The sequence below is a fragment of the Cucurbita pepo genome, chromosome 8 (assembly GCF_057944985.1).
Source record: "Cucurbita pepo subsp. pepo isolate OVF chromosome 8, ASM5794498v1, whole genome shotgun sequence".
NCBI lineage: Eukaryota > Viridiplantae > Streptophyta > Magnoliopsida > Cucurbitales > Cucurbitaceae > Cucurbita > Cucurbita pepo.
In genome coordinates, this window is record NC_141805.1 from 2,333,221 (window position 1) to 2,352,484 (window position 19,264).

General features: G+C 37.5%; 2 protein-coding genes across 3 annotated transcripts; one reads left to right on the forward strand and one right to left on the reverse strand.

Annotated features, from left to right (window-relative positions):
* Positions 1–1,030: 1,030 nt before the first annotated feature.
* On the forward strand, positions 1,031–14,550 carry CTF18 (P-loop containing nucleoside triphosphate hydrolases superfamily protein). Of its 2 annotated transcripts, XM_023684622.2 has the most exons (24): positions 1,031–1,706; positions 1,894–1,955; positions 2,411–2,548; positions 2,690–2,965; positions 3,579–3,665; positions 4,128–4,229; positions 4,363–4,428; positions 6,073–6,174; positions 6,262–6,323; positions 6,906–6,950; positions 7,401–7,474; positions 7,552–7,619; positions 8,307–8,375; positions 8,474–8,574; positions 8,656–8,737; positions 8,845–8,923; positions 9,042–9,129; positions 9,217–9,370; positions 9,860–10,051; positions 10,138–10,197; positions 11,283–11,578; positions 12,172–12,277; positions 12,456–12,549; positions 14,411–14,550. In XM_023684622.2, exons 1-23 carry the CDS (start codon positions 1,157–1,159, stop codon positions 12,507–12,509), a joined length of 2,913 nt encoding a protein of 970 aa, XP_023540390.1. In that variant the 5' UTR covers positions 1,031–1,156; the 3' UTR covers positions 12,510–12,549; positions 14,411–14,550. The 2 variants fall into 2 exon arrangements, with proteins under 2 accessions (XP_023540390.1, XP_023540389.1); XM_023684621.2 differs by lacking the exon at positions 14,411–14,550 and having other exon boundaries at positions 12,456–12,708.
* CSLD1 (cellulose synthase-like D1) lies at positions 12,861–19,104 on the reverse strand. The gene is made up of 6 exons (XM_023684620.2): positions 18,301–19,104; positions 17,352–17,781; positions 16,192–16,572; positions 15,592–15,967; positions 14,417–14,819; positions 12,861–14,289 (listed from the first exon to the last, which is right to left on the reverse strand). Exons 1-6 carry the CDS (start codon positions 18,903–18,905, stop codon positions 13,347–13,349), a joined length of 3,138 nt encoding a protein of 1,045 aa, XP_023540388.2. The 5' UTR covers positions 18,906–19,104; the 3' UTR covers positions 12,861–13,346.
* Positions 19,105–19,264: the final 160 nt, after the last annotated feature.

The window sequence follows — 19,264 nt, forward strand, 5'->3', positions numbered from 1 at the left end:
TTCTTAGTCAATTTAAAATCATACAAAATCGTGGTTGAAACAAGGTTTAACGACATTCTAACATAGTTTGAACGAAAAATATTATTATGTTATTGTTTGAAACGGGAAAATATTATTATACCATTATTCATGACTTTTTTAGTAGATGTCGTCGACCGTGCATGGACCTTTGTTGCTATTTGAAAAGATGTTAAACATAAGACGAGTGTTTATAAATAATGGGTCGAAAAAATGCACTCATATGCAATATGTATGTAATTGCCAAAGCCCATTACTGGTAGGTACCGTCTGCTTTAGCCCATTACGTGTATTACTGATAGATTCCCAGTTTTTAAATGGGTACACTAGAAGAGAAGTTTTCACAGCCTTATAAGAAATGTTTTGTTCATATTTCTAACCGACGTGGGATCTCACAATCCATTAGATACCTCTCTATAGCAAACACATTTTAAAATTACGAGACTGACGATAATATGTAGTGGATCAAAGCGGACAATATTTGCTAACGATGGGTTTGAGCTGTTACAAATTGTATCGAAGCTAAATACTAGGCTATGTGCCAGCAGGGACGTTGGGCCCCTAGGGGGGATGGATAGTGAGATTACACGTTAGTTGGAGAGGATAATGAAACCTTGCTTATAAGGGTGTAGAAACCTCTCTCGAATAGATACGTTTTAAAATCACAATGTTGACGACGATGTGTAACAGATAATACCTACTAGCAGTAGACTCGAGCTGTTACAATATTGTTTTGGTTAAATGAATTTAAAATTATAATTTTTTAGACATTTAATTCGTAATTATTAAATATTCATATTCATCCTTTAAAATAAAAGGCAACTAATAGGTTTAAGATTCAAACCTTAAAAAAAAAAAAAAAAATAATAATAATAATAATAATTCCCCTTACATTTTTTAAAATAAAATAATTAAATAAATAATTAGCCCTAAATGGTCACCGAAAAAGATGGGGCACAATCCATATCTGACCCGACCGCATAAAACGGGTATTTTCGCCCGTTTGAAGCGGTTCCCGCCATAAATCTAAGTAGAATCCATTTTCCACTCAATCTCCCGCCGGCGTCGAAGAAGTGAGCTCATTTCCCAGTCACCGGTAGACGATCGACCACTGTGTGCCGAAGACGGCTAAAGGAATATGGATATTCCTTTTCCGGACGAGCTCGAGCTTCTCGAAGAAGATTTTCATCTATATGAAGATTACATGGAACCTGAACCGCCCGAAATCGACGATGAAGAAGAAATACTGGAAAAAGAGCCATCGGACAGTCCGATTCCGCAATCGAACTCGCCCAGATTATCCAGTATTGCATCGAATTCGGTCACTGATTCTTCCTCAGTGAATGGCCTTAAGCGACTGAGATCGGACGATGCCGATGCGCCGATGGAGTTGGTTTCGGATGATGCGGAGCCTTCAGGAGGGAAGAAAAGCAGGACTGAGAATTCAGTGGTGGAGACCGAGGAGGCTTGGCTTCGATATTCCCCGCCCAGGGAGAAGAATTCTACTGTTGAAGAAGAAACGAGTTTGGTAGTGGAGGAAAAGACGGTTTTCAGGTACGTAACGGAGATCGATGGCGATTTTATGCCGATAACGGCACCAGATAGTGACGAGAGGGTTTATGCAAAGTTAGGCCGATTTGGGGACAAGGAAGAGTCCAAGAAATTGGACTTGAAAGAGCGTCACGAAGGTACTCTTTTTTAGCTTTTTATTGGTAGTTTTGAGTAATTTGGTCACAATTGAGCTTGAAATGGCTAATTTATTCATCATTGGGGTGGAAGTAAGACCAAGGACACTCAATTGAATAACCATACGTAGAATCTCTTTCCCCTCATAGTTTTTGGTCCTTCAATCATTTATCCATGTCTGCTTTCCAGGTATAATGCCAGAAAATATCAATGTTTTAATGGAAAGAGCGGAGAAGGAGGCTTTGGCCAAGGTATGCAAACTCATAAAGATTTAGTGCTCGCTCAAGATATCAAAATTAACCATCATTACTTGTTTTCTATGTAGTTTTAGTAGCCCCACATTGCTATTCGGTGAAAATATTGTACAATTGACCGTATGAGAGTTCGTAAGTTGAATTAAGTTGCTCATAAGAATTTAATAGTGAAATGGGTTTATTGTTTCTTTGCATCAGTTGAGATTTTCTACTCTCTGAAAAGTTGAATTGTGAAAAGGTAGTTGAAGTCTTAAACGTTGTATTTACATGCATCACGTCACTTTTTTCGATTAATTTGGCTCGTATAAATTGTATGGGAGGTAATCTAAGGGTAAATTTGAGCTTACAGTACTGTTAGACCAGTGACCATCATACTTTCTTCCATTTTTGTGACCATATTTTCTCTAGTTTATCCTAACCTTTGTCTGACAAGTCAATCTTTTGTATTATAGACCCTGGAGGCTAGTTATGATATTCAGCTTGATCCAAGTCCCCCTCAAGGACCAGTGGTGCAAGAGCGACTTTGGGTGGATAAATATGCTCCTAGTTCCTTTACAGAGCTTCTTAGTGATGAACAAACAAATCGCGAGGCACGTATTATATTTTAATATGTCTTTGAACATTTGAATTCTTGTTTCTGTATTGCAGAAAACTATTTGAAGTTTAGATCTTTTTAGTAGTTCTTTTCTCTTATTTCAATTCATAACTTTACCTATTGGTCTTGTATGCAGGTTCTTCTATGGCTAAAACAATGGGATTCCTGTGTTTTTGGATCTGAAATTAGGACTACATCAGAGGAAGTTTTATCTTCTTTAAGGCGGCACACTGCCATTGCTCAGCACCATAGGCTCTCTGGCTCGAGTTTTACTAGGAAGAATAAATTTCAAGGACGGAGGTCTGGTAATTTTCAAGATTCTACTTTCTTGGATCAACAAAATAGTACTGCGAATGGCAGTCAGGACACATTGAGCAAGAAGACGAGGCTTCCAAGTCCACCTGAACAGAAGGTATGCATTGTAAATAAAGTTGATGATTGAAACGTTGCTGAATTAGACCCTTTGTTTTGGTTTGAAATTTCGAAGGTTGGATTTTTAAACCAAAAATCATCAATGTCTTGATTTGTGCTATGATTTGAAGCTACTACTTGATGATATTCAAGAAGCCCGACAAGTGTAGTTCAATTTTCCCCCGCTTTCCAATTGCTTAAATAGAAAGCAACAAGGAAGGTTAACTGGTTTTCAGCTTTATTAATTGATCCTATATTTTTCAATTTATTTTGAAGTTTCTCTCTCCTTATTTTCTCTATTTAGCGCTGCATCTCTCCGTACCTCCATTTTCTTCTCTAATTAGATGCTCAGGAGACTCTTCATGTCTGAGCAAGGAAACAGAAACTCATAGCTTATATAATAAATCATAATTATTTAAGTTGTGTAGTTTACACCTCCATTTCGTTGCATGTTTAAAATATCATCCATTGTAATTTTTTATCTTCCTGTACAAGCTAAGGATTTCGAAAGCCATTGTTATTGTTGGTTCATCCCTACCTCACACGTTTTAAGGGATGGTTCATATTGCAATTTTATTGTGAATTGAGAGAAAATAATATTGTTACTACTGCAGATCCTCTTACTCTGTGGGCCCCCAGGACTTGGAAAAACTACACTAGCTCATGTAGCTGCCAAACACTGTGGCTATCATGTGGTGGAGGTTTGTTGTTTTTTTAAGTGCAGACAAAGGCAAATAAGTTTCTTTCTCAAGTCGGCATATACTTTTGGTTCTTGTTTGCAAATATTTGATTAGCCTCCAAACCATTATTTTCCGATCTCTGACATGCAAAGGCAACATCTTCTAGTTAGTTAAGGCCTAAGGGTTCAACATCTTCTAGTTAGTTAAGGCCTAAGGGTTAACTTGTTAATATATATGTTAGTAATTAAAACTTTATGTCATTTGTATATCACGTTATCGTCATAAAGAGACAGGAATCAGCACACACGCTTTCTTATTTTAATTTTTTTCGGTCTTGGATGAAATGTTCATGGGTTATCTTATCTTATTTGTGTTTTTTTATGTGATTTCATGCATGTATTTGGATATATGAAATCTATTACTTCGTCTTGTTTTGCTCTAATATTTCTACTAGTTTTAACTACGTTCGAACTTTTTATGCAGATCAATGCTAGTGATGATCGGACATCATCAACAATTGAATCCAAGATTCTTGATGCCATTCAGATGAATTCAGTCCTAGGTGATGCAAGGCCAAATTGTCTGGTTAGTCTTAGTCTTTCCCTTTTTTCGCCCCCATGTTGACACCCAAATTTGTAAAGTGAAGTTGAAGAAGAAAAAGGATAATGTTTGGTATTGCTCTATTTGAAGTTTCTAACAATCAATTCAAATGACGCAGGTAATTGATGAAATTGATGGAGCACTCGGTGATGGAAAGGGTGCAGTGGATGTCATTATAAAGATGGTAAATATATTTTCGTATTATTTCCTTGAGATCGTTTTTTTAAAACCAGTTTTGGTTGTATGTTTTGTCTTACCTTTCTCTCTTTTCCTTTCTTTTTCTGTATATATTTTTAAATTTTTTCTAACTAATGAGATCTAATGAAGTATCTTGCTTAAAGGTTTTTTTTTCTTCTTCTTATTGTTATGGAGGGAGGTGTTAGTGGCATAGACAGATACACTCAACATGATTTTTGGCTAGGCTACTTCTCTCTCCCTGATCCAAGGCCTCTCTTTAAGAAGACTTAGGTTTGTGGTTGGAAATGGAGCTAATGCCAACTGTTGGGACGATCTATGGTTTGGGGAACCCTCTCAACTCTGGACCTTGGTCTTAGAAGAAAGCTAATGTATAGTGAAATTCAAGAATGAACCTCTCTATCTTAAATAATGGTAATTGGGCTACAAAAACAGGGTCTATTACTTGTTCTCCTTTTATGAACGTAGTCAACAAGGGAAGATAAGTTAAATCCTCTCTCTTCAACTTTCTTTGGCATGCAAGTATTAAAAGTATACAAAGAAGGTAAAATCCTTCTTTTACAAACTTGTCCGTGGACGTATTACTGTATTCTTTTGAAAGAGAAACAAAATTTCATTGATCAATGAAATGAAAAGGAGTTATTAGACTCCCACCACCAATAGGTGTACTACAAGAAAGTTCTCCAATTTAAAAGAAGAGGGGAAAGACCATAATTGGTAAAAGGGCATTTACATTTACACCAATAAAGAGCATTAACAAAAACCAAATCCATCAAACAAATTATCAAAGGAGTGACTACTCATGGTCATAACCTTATCCAAAAGAAGCTTCCTGTTTGCTTCATTTCCCTAGGAGGGCGCTCTTTGTATAAATGGGTGTTCGTAATCTTTCCAACACCTGATCCATTTCCCCAGGCGGCTCTGGCATCATCATCAACAAGTTAACAACCTTCTCTCCTCACTCCTTGATGGCCACCCTTTTAAAAGAGAGATGAAGATCTTATGGCTATTTTAAGATGCCGAGAACTTCCGATTGGCTTTTGTGGCATGAGAAAAACAAATAAGTCTTCAATTGACAAAGAAAGGTCCCTTGGGTGCTTGTGGACTATGTCACTTTGTAGCTCTTGCTTTGTGTCAATTTTATCCCCATTTTTAATTTAAATTCTCTTTATACCATTTGGAAGAGACTTTGGTAGCCTCCTTGGCTTGGGCTTGATCTTCCTTCCCTTTTTGTTGTAATTTCATACTATTATCATTACTAGCATTATTGTATCTGTACTATATTTCTTTTTGTAGTTAATTAGCTTCTAGGAGATCGGTCATAAGTTTCCTTTTCAATTTTCTATCACTCAGCTATACTCGTTTATATAAACTTATACCTTAAGTTGTATGAAGATGAATTATTTTCTCCAGTATTGTTTGATATCAAAGATAGGTTGCTAAAATAATTTTGAACTTAAAATGCTCGATAAAGAGTCTCTTTTTTGAAACCTATTTGCTGTGCACTTAGAGTTTGTGTATTAACCTTAACATGCAATGAGCTTGTACTCACAATATAAAGGCACTGATTTTTCCAAGTCACTTTGAATGAATAATCTTCTTATATATTACCACTACATCTATTTTTATACAGGTCTCTGCTGATAAAAAGGCCGAGAAGGAAAATGGTTCTAAAGACCAGTTAGGAAAGAGATCCTCCCAAAAAGGGCGAAGAGGCGCTTCTTTATCTAGACCTGTGAGACACAGTTGTTCTTTCTATTGCCCCTTCCCTCCCCTTAACATGTAATTCTGTTTAATCATATACTTAAATGTTAATGTACAGGTAATATGTATATGCAACGACCTATATGCACCCGCCTTGAGATCATTACGTTTGATGGCAAAGTAAGCCCTTCAATGTAATTTTTTAGCCTTAAAAGGCATCTGTGTTTACAAATAATACTGGTACGATTTTGTTATCTTTGTCATCTTCACCTAACTTAAACATGAAATGTACTGATTTATTTGTCGGATTGTTGGTGAGAGAATGCATAAGTGGGCAAATGGCATTATATTTTTATGTAAAGGAGTAATTTTTCTTTGATGGATTTAGAAGTTGCAATCTTGATGTCCCGTCTTTGTTTATAGCGTTCAAATGTACAGAATTAGGACTTTCCTGTTCATTCATGCCTGGATTAGTGAGACTGAGATTTATAATCCATCTATTTATTTATTTTGCTTACCTATATAATAAAAAAGGTTGTTATTTATGCCTAGATTGACACTTACAAAATTCTTACAACGTACATTTAAGATTTTATGACCTGGTGATTGAAATTTTCCTATTAAAGAAAAAGAAAGGAGGCATAGTATTCATAGCCTTTAAGTGATTGATAATGTTCTTCTACCTTTATCTGTTTATCTATCCTTTTCTTTTTCCTACTCTACGCATTTTAACAGTATGGATTAACCACTCCTTTATTTCAGGGTTCATGTATTTGTTCAGCCAACAGTTAATCGTATAGTCAGCAGGTATATTAATTTCCTAATTATTCTATATCGCCAGATGTGATTCTCTAATAATAATATTGGATTAAAGTATTCAAACAGGCTTGGTTTTAATTTTTTTTATCATGAGTAAATCTACCCAATTTATTATTTAACAACAATGTGAAGTATTTAATTGTTTAAAAATTTCAAATGCCTGCCATCTTTATTTTTCATAATAGTTTACTTAGATGGTGGTTACTGGTTTTTGAGCTGTGGTGTGCAAATCATTTCATCTTGTAATTTTTTTTCTATTTGATAATTGTGTTATGCCATCGATTTTTAACCCTTCACACAAATTTTTGTCTGTAAGAAATCTCGTCTTTTGAAACCTTATCACACCCTTGCTATGATATTTCCTTTGCCTTTATTATCGAGACATTCTTATTATAGTTGCGCAGTTTTTTGTTCATTTGTTAAACTTTGTTATTTTAGACTCAAGTACATATGTAACCAAGAGGGAATGAGAGCAAATTCTGCGGCGTTATCTGCCCTCGCACAGTATACAGGTGAAATACATTTTGTTTTTAAAAAATCAGCTTTCCAACCATTTTATTCATCTTTCGTGTTCTTTGTTATTTTACAGAATGTGACATTCGCTCTTGCCTTAACACTCTTCAGTTTCTCTACAAGAAGAAAGAAACCCTTTCGGCTGTAAGATATTTATATTTCGTCTTCCATTATGGATTGTTCTTTTTAACTCTTAATCCAACAAGATTATTCTCTGTTATGGATTGCTCTTTTTTAACCTTATGCAGCAAGACTTCTTCATGATCCTCCCTTATGGGTTGTTATTTTTACGAGCTAAGGTTGAGTCTGATGGTTCAATCTGAGTTGCAATCTTTTGCATGGCTGAGTTGGAAATTATGAATAGGGGTAGAATTTTTCTTGTAGATGTTAACCATTACATAGCGATGTTTCAGCGAAAATGATGACCATTACATAGCAAGATAGGATCAAAGTAATCTTCAATTCTTGGGGAAAATCAAACAGCCATTTATCCAATTAGACTTCAGTATGATTCTCGTGGCTTGTTCCTCTTGTTTAATTGAGACGAGGTTGAGTTCAGTGCTTCAATTTGACGAGTTTCCATTTTTAGGGCAGGTCGAAGATTAAGACTAGATTGTTGGTCTTGCAGTAGAATTCTATTGTTTTTTTTTCCTTTAAATGTCTCTGTATGCCTTTATCTGTGATCAAATCTAAAAGGCTTTACTAGTTGGTCCTCCTATATACATTCTGGTTAATAAGATTCTATTATTCAGCAAAAAATTTCAACTTTGGCCGGATGAATTTATGGCCATTGTATTTATGGTTTGTCTTTTTATGTCTTTATGACATTAGGGGGAGATTGGTTCTCAAGTGGTTGGACAAAAGGATATGTCTAAAAGTGTCTTTGACGTTTGGAAAGAGGTAATGGCCAACAAATGATCCCATATTTTGTTTTGGGCAATGGCCTCTTTATTTCATTCACTGTTTGTACTATACTTGACAGTATTTATCTTGTTTAGATTTTTTATACAAGAAAAATGAAGCTTCAGAGTAGATCAGGCGGTAAATTCAGGAACGCGTGTGATAAAATGGAACATTTGTACTCGCTTTTATCGTATCGGTGAGTATTGAAATTCTTTCACCCTGTTATTTCGATGCCATGTTTAGAGCATGTTCTAATTTTTTGCCCCTGAATATGCAGTGGTGACTATGATTTGATTTTGGATGGGATTCATGAAAATATTTTGCAACTTAATTATCATGATCCAGTGATGCAAAAGACTGTAAGTTAAGAAGTTCCTCACATTTAGTTTTTTTTTTTAAAAAAACTTTTCTTCCTATTTTTCTGCAACTACCAAGATGATTTCTGACAAAAGCAATGTTATTTAAGGTCAAATGCCTTGAAATGCTTGGAATTTCAGATCTTATGGGCCACTATGCTATGCAGACACATCATATGAACCTTAATGGTGAAAAACTTTCAGCATCTATCAATTTTTTTAAAAATTTTAATGTAAACGCAAAATTTTAGCCGTTTAAATTATTTGTCTTAACTTCTTTTTCTTTTTTCATTCTAAATCATTATAGTTTATCGACCTTCTTGTATAATTACCGTACATCGGCTGGTGGCCCAAGTTCAAAGACCGAATATTGAATGGCCAAAATCTAACCAAAGGTATCCTTGAGTCTACTTAATAATGATTCAAATGTAAGATACTTTGTTCTTTCAAAGTAACGGTGGTTAAACTTCATGTTCTCTCAGATGTCGGGCATTGTTATTGGAAAAGACGGACAATTTGAGGTCTTGGCTTTGCAAAGTTCCTCCAATTATTTCAAGGCACATAAACTCTAAGACATTGGTGGAAGACTTGGTTTCTCCTTTATTGCATATTATATCACCCCGAACTCTTCGACCGGTAATTGCTGACAATTTTTTTGTCTCCACAGTCTATATTTTCTGCCCAACTATGTTTGTTTTTCCTTTTTCTCAACATTGGCATTCTATTTCTTCTACAACAAAATATTCCAATGATTTTGCTGACAAATTGGAACCTTTTCCATTCCTTTTGTGCTGATTTCTGTAGCCTTTACTGAGGATCTTGTATTTGTTCCTCTTAGGATGTTCTTTTTGAAATTTTTTTTCTTTAGTATTCTTTTTGAAACAATAGACAACTTTTCGGTGAAGTAATTGAAGGAGACTAATGCTAAAAATAACAAATTCCACATGAGAGCAAACAATTAGAAAACAACAATAACTTTAATTTTTTTTGTTTAAATAATGTTATTATATATTTTTCATATCAATAAAATAAGTACATAACAATTCTATCTTTTAACTTTTGATAGTACTTTATGTTTTTCTTCATTGCTATTACTTTCGGGTAACATGTGACCCACTTTTACAGATGGCCATGCACCTGCTATCGGAAAAAGAGAAAGATAACCTCACTCAGTTGGTTAGCGTCATGGTGTCTTATGCTATCTCGTATAAGCAAATAAAATCTGATCCCCGTCTCAATAACACCAGACATGAAGCAACTTTAGATGGTTCAGTTCTTGCTTTGGATCCACCCATAGATGGTTTTGTTTGTTTTAAGGTTTGAGTTGTTGTCATGCTCTTGGTGGCTTGTTTTAATGTTACTCTATGGCTCTTGGTCTAAGTTTTTTTGTTTCCACCATTCAGGGCTATGAAAGCTGTCATAATGTACTTCCATTACCCATGAAGCAATTGTTGATTCATGAGGTAAGATAATTTATTCGATGTATTCAGAATTGTTCACTGAAAATTTTACTATCTTTGACTTTCTCCCTTACATTTACTAACCTGATTATATTGTTTAAAATAGTATATTATACTTTAATGTACATATTTCTTTATTTTTTCAGCAGTGTTTCCTTCATACATTGACAATTTACTTGGAAATGGATTCCTAGTGACATTCCTAGGTTTTTTCTTGTCAGTTTATAGGATCTCGGTTTCAGTGAGTAAGAGGTTTGAGAGCTTGATTAGGAACTTCTTGCTGGAGGGGGGTGGTTCTCATTTGGTTAAGTGGGAGTTGGCGACAAAACTTGTTGAGCTTAGAGGCTTTGGTAGAGGGAGCATGAGGTTATGCAATGAGGCCCTTTTGGCGAATTGTTTGTGGCGTTTCTTCATAGAATTTGACACTCTAAGGTATAGAGTGGTAGATATGGCCCTCACCCGTTTGAGTGGACCTCGAGTGGAGAGCCCTAAGGCCTTAACAAAAATCTTTGGAAAGTTCCCTCTTCTTGCTTCCTTCCTTTTCTCAGTTTGTCCTGGTGGATCCGGACTGTTTCCATCTCAACAATGAAGCTTATCTCAAACTTTTCGCTCCCACCGGCCGAATAATGGAAATAGACTAACTACCGGAGATATTCGTCTGATGCTCTATTGGGGATGGTTCGAAAGTTTCTTTTTGGTAGGACCTTTGGGTGGGAGATAAGCTTTTATGCGTGGTATTTCCTCGTCTTTACTTTCTTTCCAACAAGAGGTTTCATTTAGTAGCCTCCGCGTTATTTCCTCGTTCTTTTGGATTGGATTCCCTTTTCGCAGCTAGTAATGACTCCTTTTTTTAGAGCTTGATTTTTGAATCCCCTTGTATTTTTTTCATTAAGGTTTCTTATAAAAAAGAAAAACCTGCAAAACTAGGACTGTTTAGTTATTTTAACCAGCAAATATAACTCAAAAGCATTTTCTTCAATAGTTTCTTTCAAGTCCAAGATTCTTTTTTGAAATTCTTGTATAAGTTTTCATCATAAAACTTTGTCCCTAGTGATCAGCATTTTGAAACTGATCTATTGCCTGCATAGGTTGAGAATCAAAAAATTTTCCAAGGGAGCTATGGCAAATTGGAGCATATATCAGATGCCAAGAAAGTAAACCACGAAGGCTCCATGGACAAACCTTTAAGAGGTGGGCTCATGAAAACTGATCCTTCAGCCTTATCGGCTAAAAACAAGGTAGACGACCGAAAATCTTATTCGGCACAGCACCGTCCAAGTCACCCAACTTCAGCTTCCAATGGGAATTCTGCTCCAAGTGTTAGTACAAAGACCTCAGGAGCCCAGAAAAAATCCGCTTTGGGTTCCTCAAGTTTCTTTGACAGGTATATCAATGTCTTCTGTTTCTTCTTCAAATCTTCTAAGTTATGTTTCAAAGAAAACTTAATTCATGCTTTTGTAACTTCCAATTTCTTTTCCTAATTCATGCATGTAAATTCGCTTATAATTGTTTGTGATATATAGAGGTTAGAATATGATTTTGATCTCATCGGATACTTTTTCTATTTTGGTCCATGTACTTTTAGATATCTAAATTCAGTTTCTGACTCTACATAAATCTTAAAATTACTTTTGATCGTAGCTTGAAGTTAATTTTTGTCGAAATTGATAAAATAAGAATAATTTTCATACAAGAAAACACATTATATGCTTACGTTTAGAACGGAAGACTAATAGAGACTAACTTTTTTTTGGAAACGTCCACCATAGACTAGTAGTAGGGACTAAATTAAGATTTTTTGAAAGCAATGATACTGAATTTTGACATTTGAAAATACATGGACTAAAACAGAACACGTTCTAAAGGATCGGGACCAAAATAATATTTTAACTTATTTTGTAGTAGTATTACGTTTATGTTTCATAGAAGTTCTTGGCTGTCTATCATGATCTTAACCTGTTTAGTTTTTGAAATTAGGTTTCGAAAATCAGGTGGTAAAGGCTCCCAAAACACTGATTCCATCGACAAGAAGGAAATTACATTGGAGAGAGATCTACGTCCGTTTCTGTTTAAATTTAATGAGGTAACAATTATTGCCCAAGTATGATAATATTCCCAGTGATATCTGGAAATTTGGTCATTCATTTCAAGTTGAGAGCATTGTTTAAGCAAATATACTTTATAAATATTCCTTTGGATGGAAGTTTTTGAAATTTTCATTCTATCTTCAACTGTTGCTGCCATGCGTTTTTCATGTGTAGGGTTTTACGAATGCAATAAAGAGACCGGTTCGGGTTCGCGAGTTTCTGCTATGACGAATTACTTGCTCCACTTAAGTCGAGAGGCTATTTTCTGGTATCAGTTTTTGCATAAATGTTCATATGTTTACTTTTATATATCAATTACTATATCCTGCAGGTTTCCTAGTTAAGTGCTTAGATTCCTTGAATTGGTACATATCCTCTGCTTTTACTATGATAGTTAGCTTCAATTGATCCTTTCATTCCTTTTTGACATATTTCTCTGGGAATAAGCACCGGTTTGAAATAACTTTTCAAGTACTTAAAAACAACACTCGTGTTTTTAAAGCACTTACAAAGTTATTCCAAAAAGGTCCTAAATCGATACTTTAAACGTAGGAGAATAGTTTTTGGAGCCATTAGATATTCGGACAAAAAAATGATACACATCCTTTAGAATATAACAAAATGTGAGTACAAACCTAAAGTCGATAAGAGAAGACTCTAGTATTTGCTCCCTCGAGCACATTCGAGTAATAATTTTTCATGTCTGGATCTAAAACGTATCTTCGAAAAAATTTACATCATAGATCAAAACATCTATGGATACAAAAGCTCCAGCTAAACCAGTACACTAATGTACATAATACAATTGTACCTTTGTCATCACTTGTCTTGTAGTATTACTGGATAATACTAGAAGAATGTGGGAAGAATGTGGAAGAATATTAAAAGGAGAAACAAACAAACACACAAACAAATCAAATAAACACAATCCTAATAGCTTTTTGTACTATGATTTGATTCAATCCCCTGGGTCTGGAAAAACCCTCATGAATTAGAAGGGGCGAACCATGGTTATGAGCTTCTTGACATCCCGATTGATTAAAATTGAATGAAAGAAGATCATACCTAATTGGTTCCATCAGTAGCACTGTCAGGTGGACTGACAGAAATCCATAGCAAAGAAACAGTGATTGAAAGCAGCCCTGACCAGACATACACAATGGTTGGGAGCCTTCCTCTTCTGCCCATCAACCCTTTGGCAAATGGGTACATATGAGCCAGCACCCAAAAGCTAAAGAACAGACCACCAAACAGCTTGCTCCATTGAGGAATCACACTGTAAACAGTCCTTGAGAAGCCAATTACAACTGCAATGATGTTGACAATTATAATTGTAAGCGGCATTATAAAGAGACTCGTCCATTTGACGAGGTAAAGATCGGCGTAAATGTCGTCTTCGTCGTCTCCAGCTGATTTCGACGTAAGAGTGAAGGAGATTTCAATCCCAGCTACGACTTTAAGAAGTCCTTGAATAACTGCAGCAAGATGGGCACTGGTTCCACCAATGACCCAAAATTGTTCATTTCTCCACCATTCTTCTAAGGCAATGCCTGACCATTTTACTTCAAGGAGGGATAGAAGGCAAAGGCAAACAGTGATGATGAGAAGATAGCTGAGAAATGCAACGTTTAAGCCTTGTACTATGAAGTGTCCTGAGAAGAGGGAAAGTGCTGGGAGAAAGCAGTAGACGACCAAGAAAAGGGAAGTGAATGGGTAAATGCCAACGTTTAGATAGGCTACACGTTGAAGGAATTTCAGGCGTTTGCTTCCTAGAAAAGCATTGTTTTTAGAGAAGAAGATTTCGACTGAGCCGGTAGCCCATCGAAGCACTTGGTGAAGACGATCCGTGAGGTTGATTGGTGCAGTGCCCCGAAAGGCATCGCGCTTGGTGATACAATAAACTGACCGCCACCCTCGATTGTGCATTCGGTAACCAGTCACCACATCCTCTGTCACTGACCCGTAAATCCACCCAATTCTTTCGCCCCATTCGGTCTTGTCCTCGTACCTGCACTCCCAAAAAACTAGTTGTTAGATCTATATCTATATCGATATTGATATCGGTATATTTATACATATGTATATATATAATCTCATGACTTGTCACTAATTAGAATATGGCATTGCAGTCTTACCAACATGAGATAACAGCAACTGCTTCAGCTACAGTTTGGGCATCAAGAGGTGGACGAGGCATGAGCAGGGTACCAGGGGGTCGACCGTTCTTGACAGAAACGTGATCGGCGAGGGGGCGGCCTTGGAACTCGGCTACAGGGATGGAGTCTGTAAATATGGTAGAGCTTCCAAACTTCTTAGGGAGGTCCAAGTCAGGGTGATCCGTCAAAGGGTGAGAGTCAGAATCATCTTCCTCAGACTGAGGTTGATAATTAGTTCTGGCTGCGGATTTGACTTGCCCAAACATGCCTGTGTATTCGTTTGCTCTCGGTGGGTTGAAGCCATACAGTGCATATCGCCTGAACATGCAACCAGTTCCCACATACACTGGGCCTTGAAGACCGTCCAATGCCCTCATATTTCCTGTTTAGTGCTCAATTAGCAAGAAAACCAAAGAAAACCAAAGTAAAGGAGTAACCAACTAGCAGATATTGTCTTTTTTGGACTTTTGTTTTCGGACTTCACTTTAAGGTTTTTAAAACGGGAAGAGGTTTCCATATCCTTAAGAATGTTTTGTTTTCCTCCCCAATCGACGTGGGATCTCACAATCCACCCCCTTGGAGACCCAGCGTCCTTACTGGCACTCATTCCCTTCTCCAATCAACGTAGGATTCCTCAGTCCACCCTCTTCAAGGCTCAGCGTCCTTGTTGGCACACCACCTCGTGTCTGGCACTCATTCCCTTCTCCAATCAACGTAGGATTCCTCAGTCCACCCTCTTCAAGGCTCAGCGTCCTTGTTGGCACACCACCTCGTGTCTATCCTCTTTCGGGATTCAACCTCCTCGCCGGCACATCGTCTGAGCTCTGATACTATTTGTAACAGCTCAAATCCATCATTAGTAGATATTGTCCTCTTTGGATTTTTCCTTTTGGGTTTCACCTCAAAGTTTTTAAAACTTGTCTACTAGGGAGATTGTTCCACACCTTTATAAAAAAAATGTTTCGTTCTCCTTTCCCAACCGAGGTAGGATCTCACAAACACACATTTTTGCTCAAAAGTTTCGAAAAATGCTGGAAATTAAATTTTTGGATGGTCGCTAGTAAAGCATTTCAGAAACTCTTATTTCAAAAACACTTTTTAAGAGTTTAGAGTTTAGGGTTTTAAAATTCTTCATAGAATGAATGAAGGCTTACCATCAAAGAAGACAGTGTTGTGGTTGGCATAACGATCAGAGGGATCGATGCCTTCAAATCTCTGAGGGAATTGAATGTAGCAAATCCTATCGCCACCACGATCCATCATGAAGCACATTCCCTCTCTTACAGCTTGACAGTTGTAGAAATAATGGTCACAATCCAAATTGAGAATAAAAGGCCCATTTGATAGCACTGCCGAGGCTCGAACCATGGCATTCATGGCTCCAGCCTTCTTGTTGTGGTCATAACCAGGCCGTTTCTCACGTGACACGTATGCAAACATTGGAATTCTTATGTCAATTCCTGTGAAGTCCAATTTGTTCTCATCTGGACCCCCCATAACTGGGTCGTTTTCTGGTACCTTTGTCATTACCTGTGCAATTTCAAGAAAAACATAAATTAATTTTATAATTACATATACATTTTTTAAATAAAATTTTGAATGAAATTGTGATAAAGGTAAATATAAAATTTTAAATTTTACTTTGATTTTGATTTTGATTTTGAAAACTCCAAAAATATTTATTCAGTCTTTATAAATTATTATATTTCAAACTCATTACTTATTATTATTATTTTATTATAAAAATTAAGAACCTGCAAAATGCCAGCGTGGTCGCCCTTGGAGTGGTCGGCGGTTGCATTAAGCCAAGTTCCAGGCCAGTGGGTGCCGTCGGCCATCCAGGTGGCCTTGGTGACCTTGACCGGCTCGGCCGGTGTCTCGCCGCCGTTCTTATCTCGAGCCAGTTTTTTCTCCTTGGCCTCCTCCCTGGAGTTGTACATATCACTCCTCTTTTTAATGCCTTCCGGTAGCCCGTTGATTCTGACCTTAAACTCGTCGTACTCTCTCTTTATCCACCGGCGGTCCTTCACAAAATCCCGCCGCTTCTTGTTCTTGGTTGGATCCGTTTTTATGTTGAAGTAACTGTCTGGATTTCTGGGTTCTATGTTGTGCTTTCGGCAAAACGGTACCCATACCTGTTCCTCATCAAAATCATACCCATTTCTCATCAAAATCCCTAAAACTACTCTTTAATCATTTAATTCAACCAAAAAATAATAGTCAAATCGATATTGTCTGCTTCGACTCGTTACGTATTGCCTTCAAGTCCATGGTTTTACGCGTCTGTTAGGGAGACCCGTTACGTATTGCCTTCAGGCCCATGGTTTTACGCGTCTGTTAGGGAGACCCGTTACGTATTGCCTTCAGGCCCATGGTTTTACGCGTCTGTTAGGGAGACCCGTTACGTATTGCCTTCAGGCCCATTGTTTTACGCGTCTGTTAGGGAGACCCGTTACGTATTGCCTTCAGGCCCATGGTTTTACGCGTCTGTTAGTGAGAGGTTTTCACCCCTCATAAAGAATGTTTTATTCTCCTCTCCAACCAATGTGGAATCTAACAATGGTATCAGAGCCCGACACTAGGTAGTGTGTACACTGACACTAAGGAGTGGATTGTTAGATCCCACATTAGCTGAAGAAGAGAACGGAACAGTTCTTATAAGAACGTGAAAACCTCTCTCTAACAGAAACATGTTAAAACCGGTGAAGTTGACGGCGATACATAATGGGCCGAAATAGACAATACCGGCTAGTGGTGAGCTTAGGTAGTTATACTATCTCTAAAACTTAACTAGATTTAAACTAATTTTTATATATTCTAAAATAATTTCTAAATCCACTCGCCATAAATTCTAGATTAAAGACCAATAAAGAAAACGATAGCATGCAATTCATTTCAAATTAGGAAACAGAACCTCCGCAAACCTAACAGCCTCCGCCATGGCTTCAAACGAAAGTATGGCGCCACCATCGTCCGAAATGTAGCACGACAGCTTTTCCACAGGGTAATCAACGGCCAAGATTGAGAGAATAGTGTTAGCCGTGACGAGCGGCGGTTCTTTCTCCGGGTCGGCGGTTGACACAAACACGTCAACTCCGGGAAGGTCGGACCGCCCAGACGGGTTGGTCGGAGTCGGCTTATCGAACTTTTCTCGAAGCGCAGCGAGGTCGGTGGCTCGGTTTATAGGGTTGAGCTTTGGAAGAATATCCAAAAGCCATGAGAAAGCAAACCACACCTCACAAACAATAGACATTCCCCATAGCCACACTGCGTCAGGGTTTGGGTTTCGGATTCGCCATGCAAGAAAGAACGCCAATACTACCATTCGAATGAACACCAAGAGCCTAATTTCAAACAAATAATTATTACATTATAAATAAAAATGAAAAATTAAAAATTAAAAATCTGCAACTAATAATATATAAATATTATGAAATTTTAATGATCCTATAAATTAAATTTAGAAATCCGCTCTAAAGTAGTATGATATTGTCAATTTTGAGCATAAACTGTCATTACTTTTGATTTATTTTTAGGACTTCAGTACCCATGTAGATGTATTCTCATTATCTTTTCCTCCACTTCAATAAAGTACATCATAGAGCCTCTCCTGAAGTCTATGGAGCCCTCGAACAGCCTCCCATTCATTAATGGAGACTCGTCCCTTCGAATAAAATACACCATTTGTTCAGAACTCCCTCCCAACAATCCTCAACAATCCTCCTCTTGAATAAAATACATCATAGAACCTCTCCTGAGATCTATGGAGCCCTCGAACAACCTCCCAGTCATTAATTGATATTGTGTGTAATGGTAAAGTTATTGAAATTGGTAAGGAATGAAGCATAGTAATGATTTGGTACCTGTAGGGGCTCAGAATAGCTGGCGGGACTTTAACTTTCCTCGTGAGCGGCCTCCATGGATTGTCCATGAAATCCGCCATGCTCATCCCTTCCGAAACATAGCCTTGATCCTGTTCTCCATCCTGCCAGTACGCATTTCCGATTCCGTATCTTCCTTTTGTTTCGAACAACCAGCGGTTGTGATCGAAATCAGACGTTTGGCTTCGCAACAGCATCGATTTATTGTTCGACGATTTCATCACCGACATTCTCCTATCTTTCGCGGCATCACCATCGCCGCCTCCGCCGTTCGGATCCGAATCTCCGACTCGCCTAATCAATCCTCGAGCCTCAGATCCGAATCGAGTCGTAGCAGTACCGTCCGATTTGGAATCTGAACCTGTTCCTCCGCCTGGCTGATTATCAGGCGTCGGAGGCATTAAAACGGTGTAGTTTATGTAATCAGTCTGACCGGAATAGTCGCCTGACATGTCTAAATCGTCGTCGCGAGATAGACTTACGAATCGTCCACTTGACGTCCGGCGAGAAACCTTCACCGCCTGTGGTGGTCGTCCTGAAGAAGACGGTGAATTCGTAAGCGTCTTCCTCGGGCTCAAAGACGCCATTTATATATATCGATTCTATCTGTTCCTGTTTTTCTGGTTATAATATTCAATCAGAAACGCTTCATCGCGTCAAATTTCAATGCAACAGATTCCAAAAGCACTTAGAGCATGAAAATCGGCGATCCGTAAGTGTGGAAGAAGCAATCGAGGACGTTGGATTTTGTGATCGAAGTGTGGAAGGAGGGAGAGGCTGAATCCGTTTGAGACTCACTTGAACGGTGAAGAATTTTTCCCCTATTTTTAGCTTCTTCTTTGTTCCCTTTTTTCAAGCCTCGCCCCTCTCTCTCTCTCTCTCTCTCTCTCTCTCTCTCTCCATTTTACAAATTTTATTTATTTATTTTTTATCACTTTTTAATATT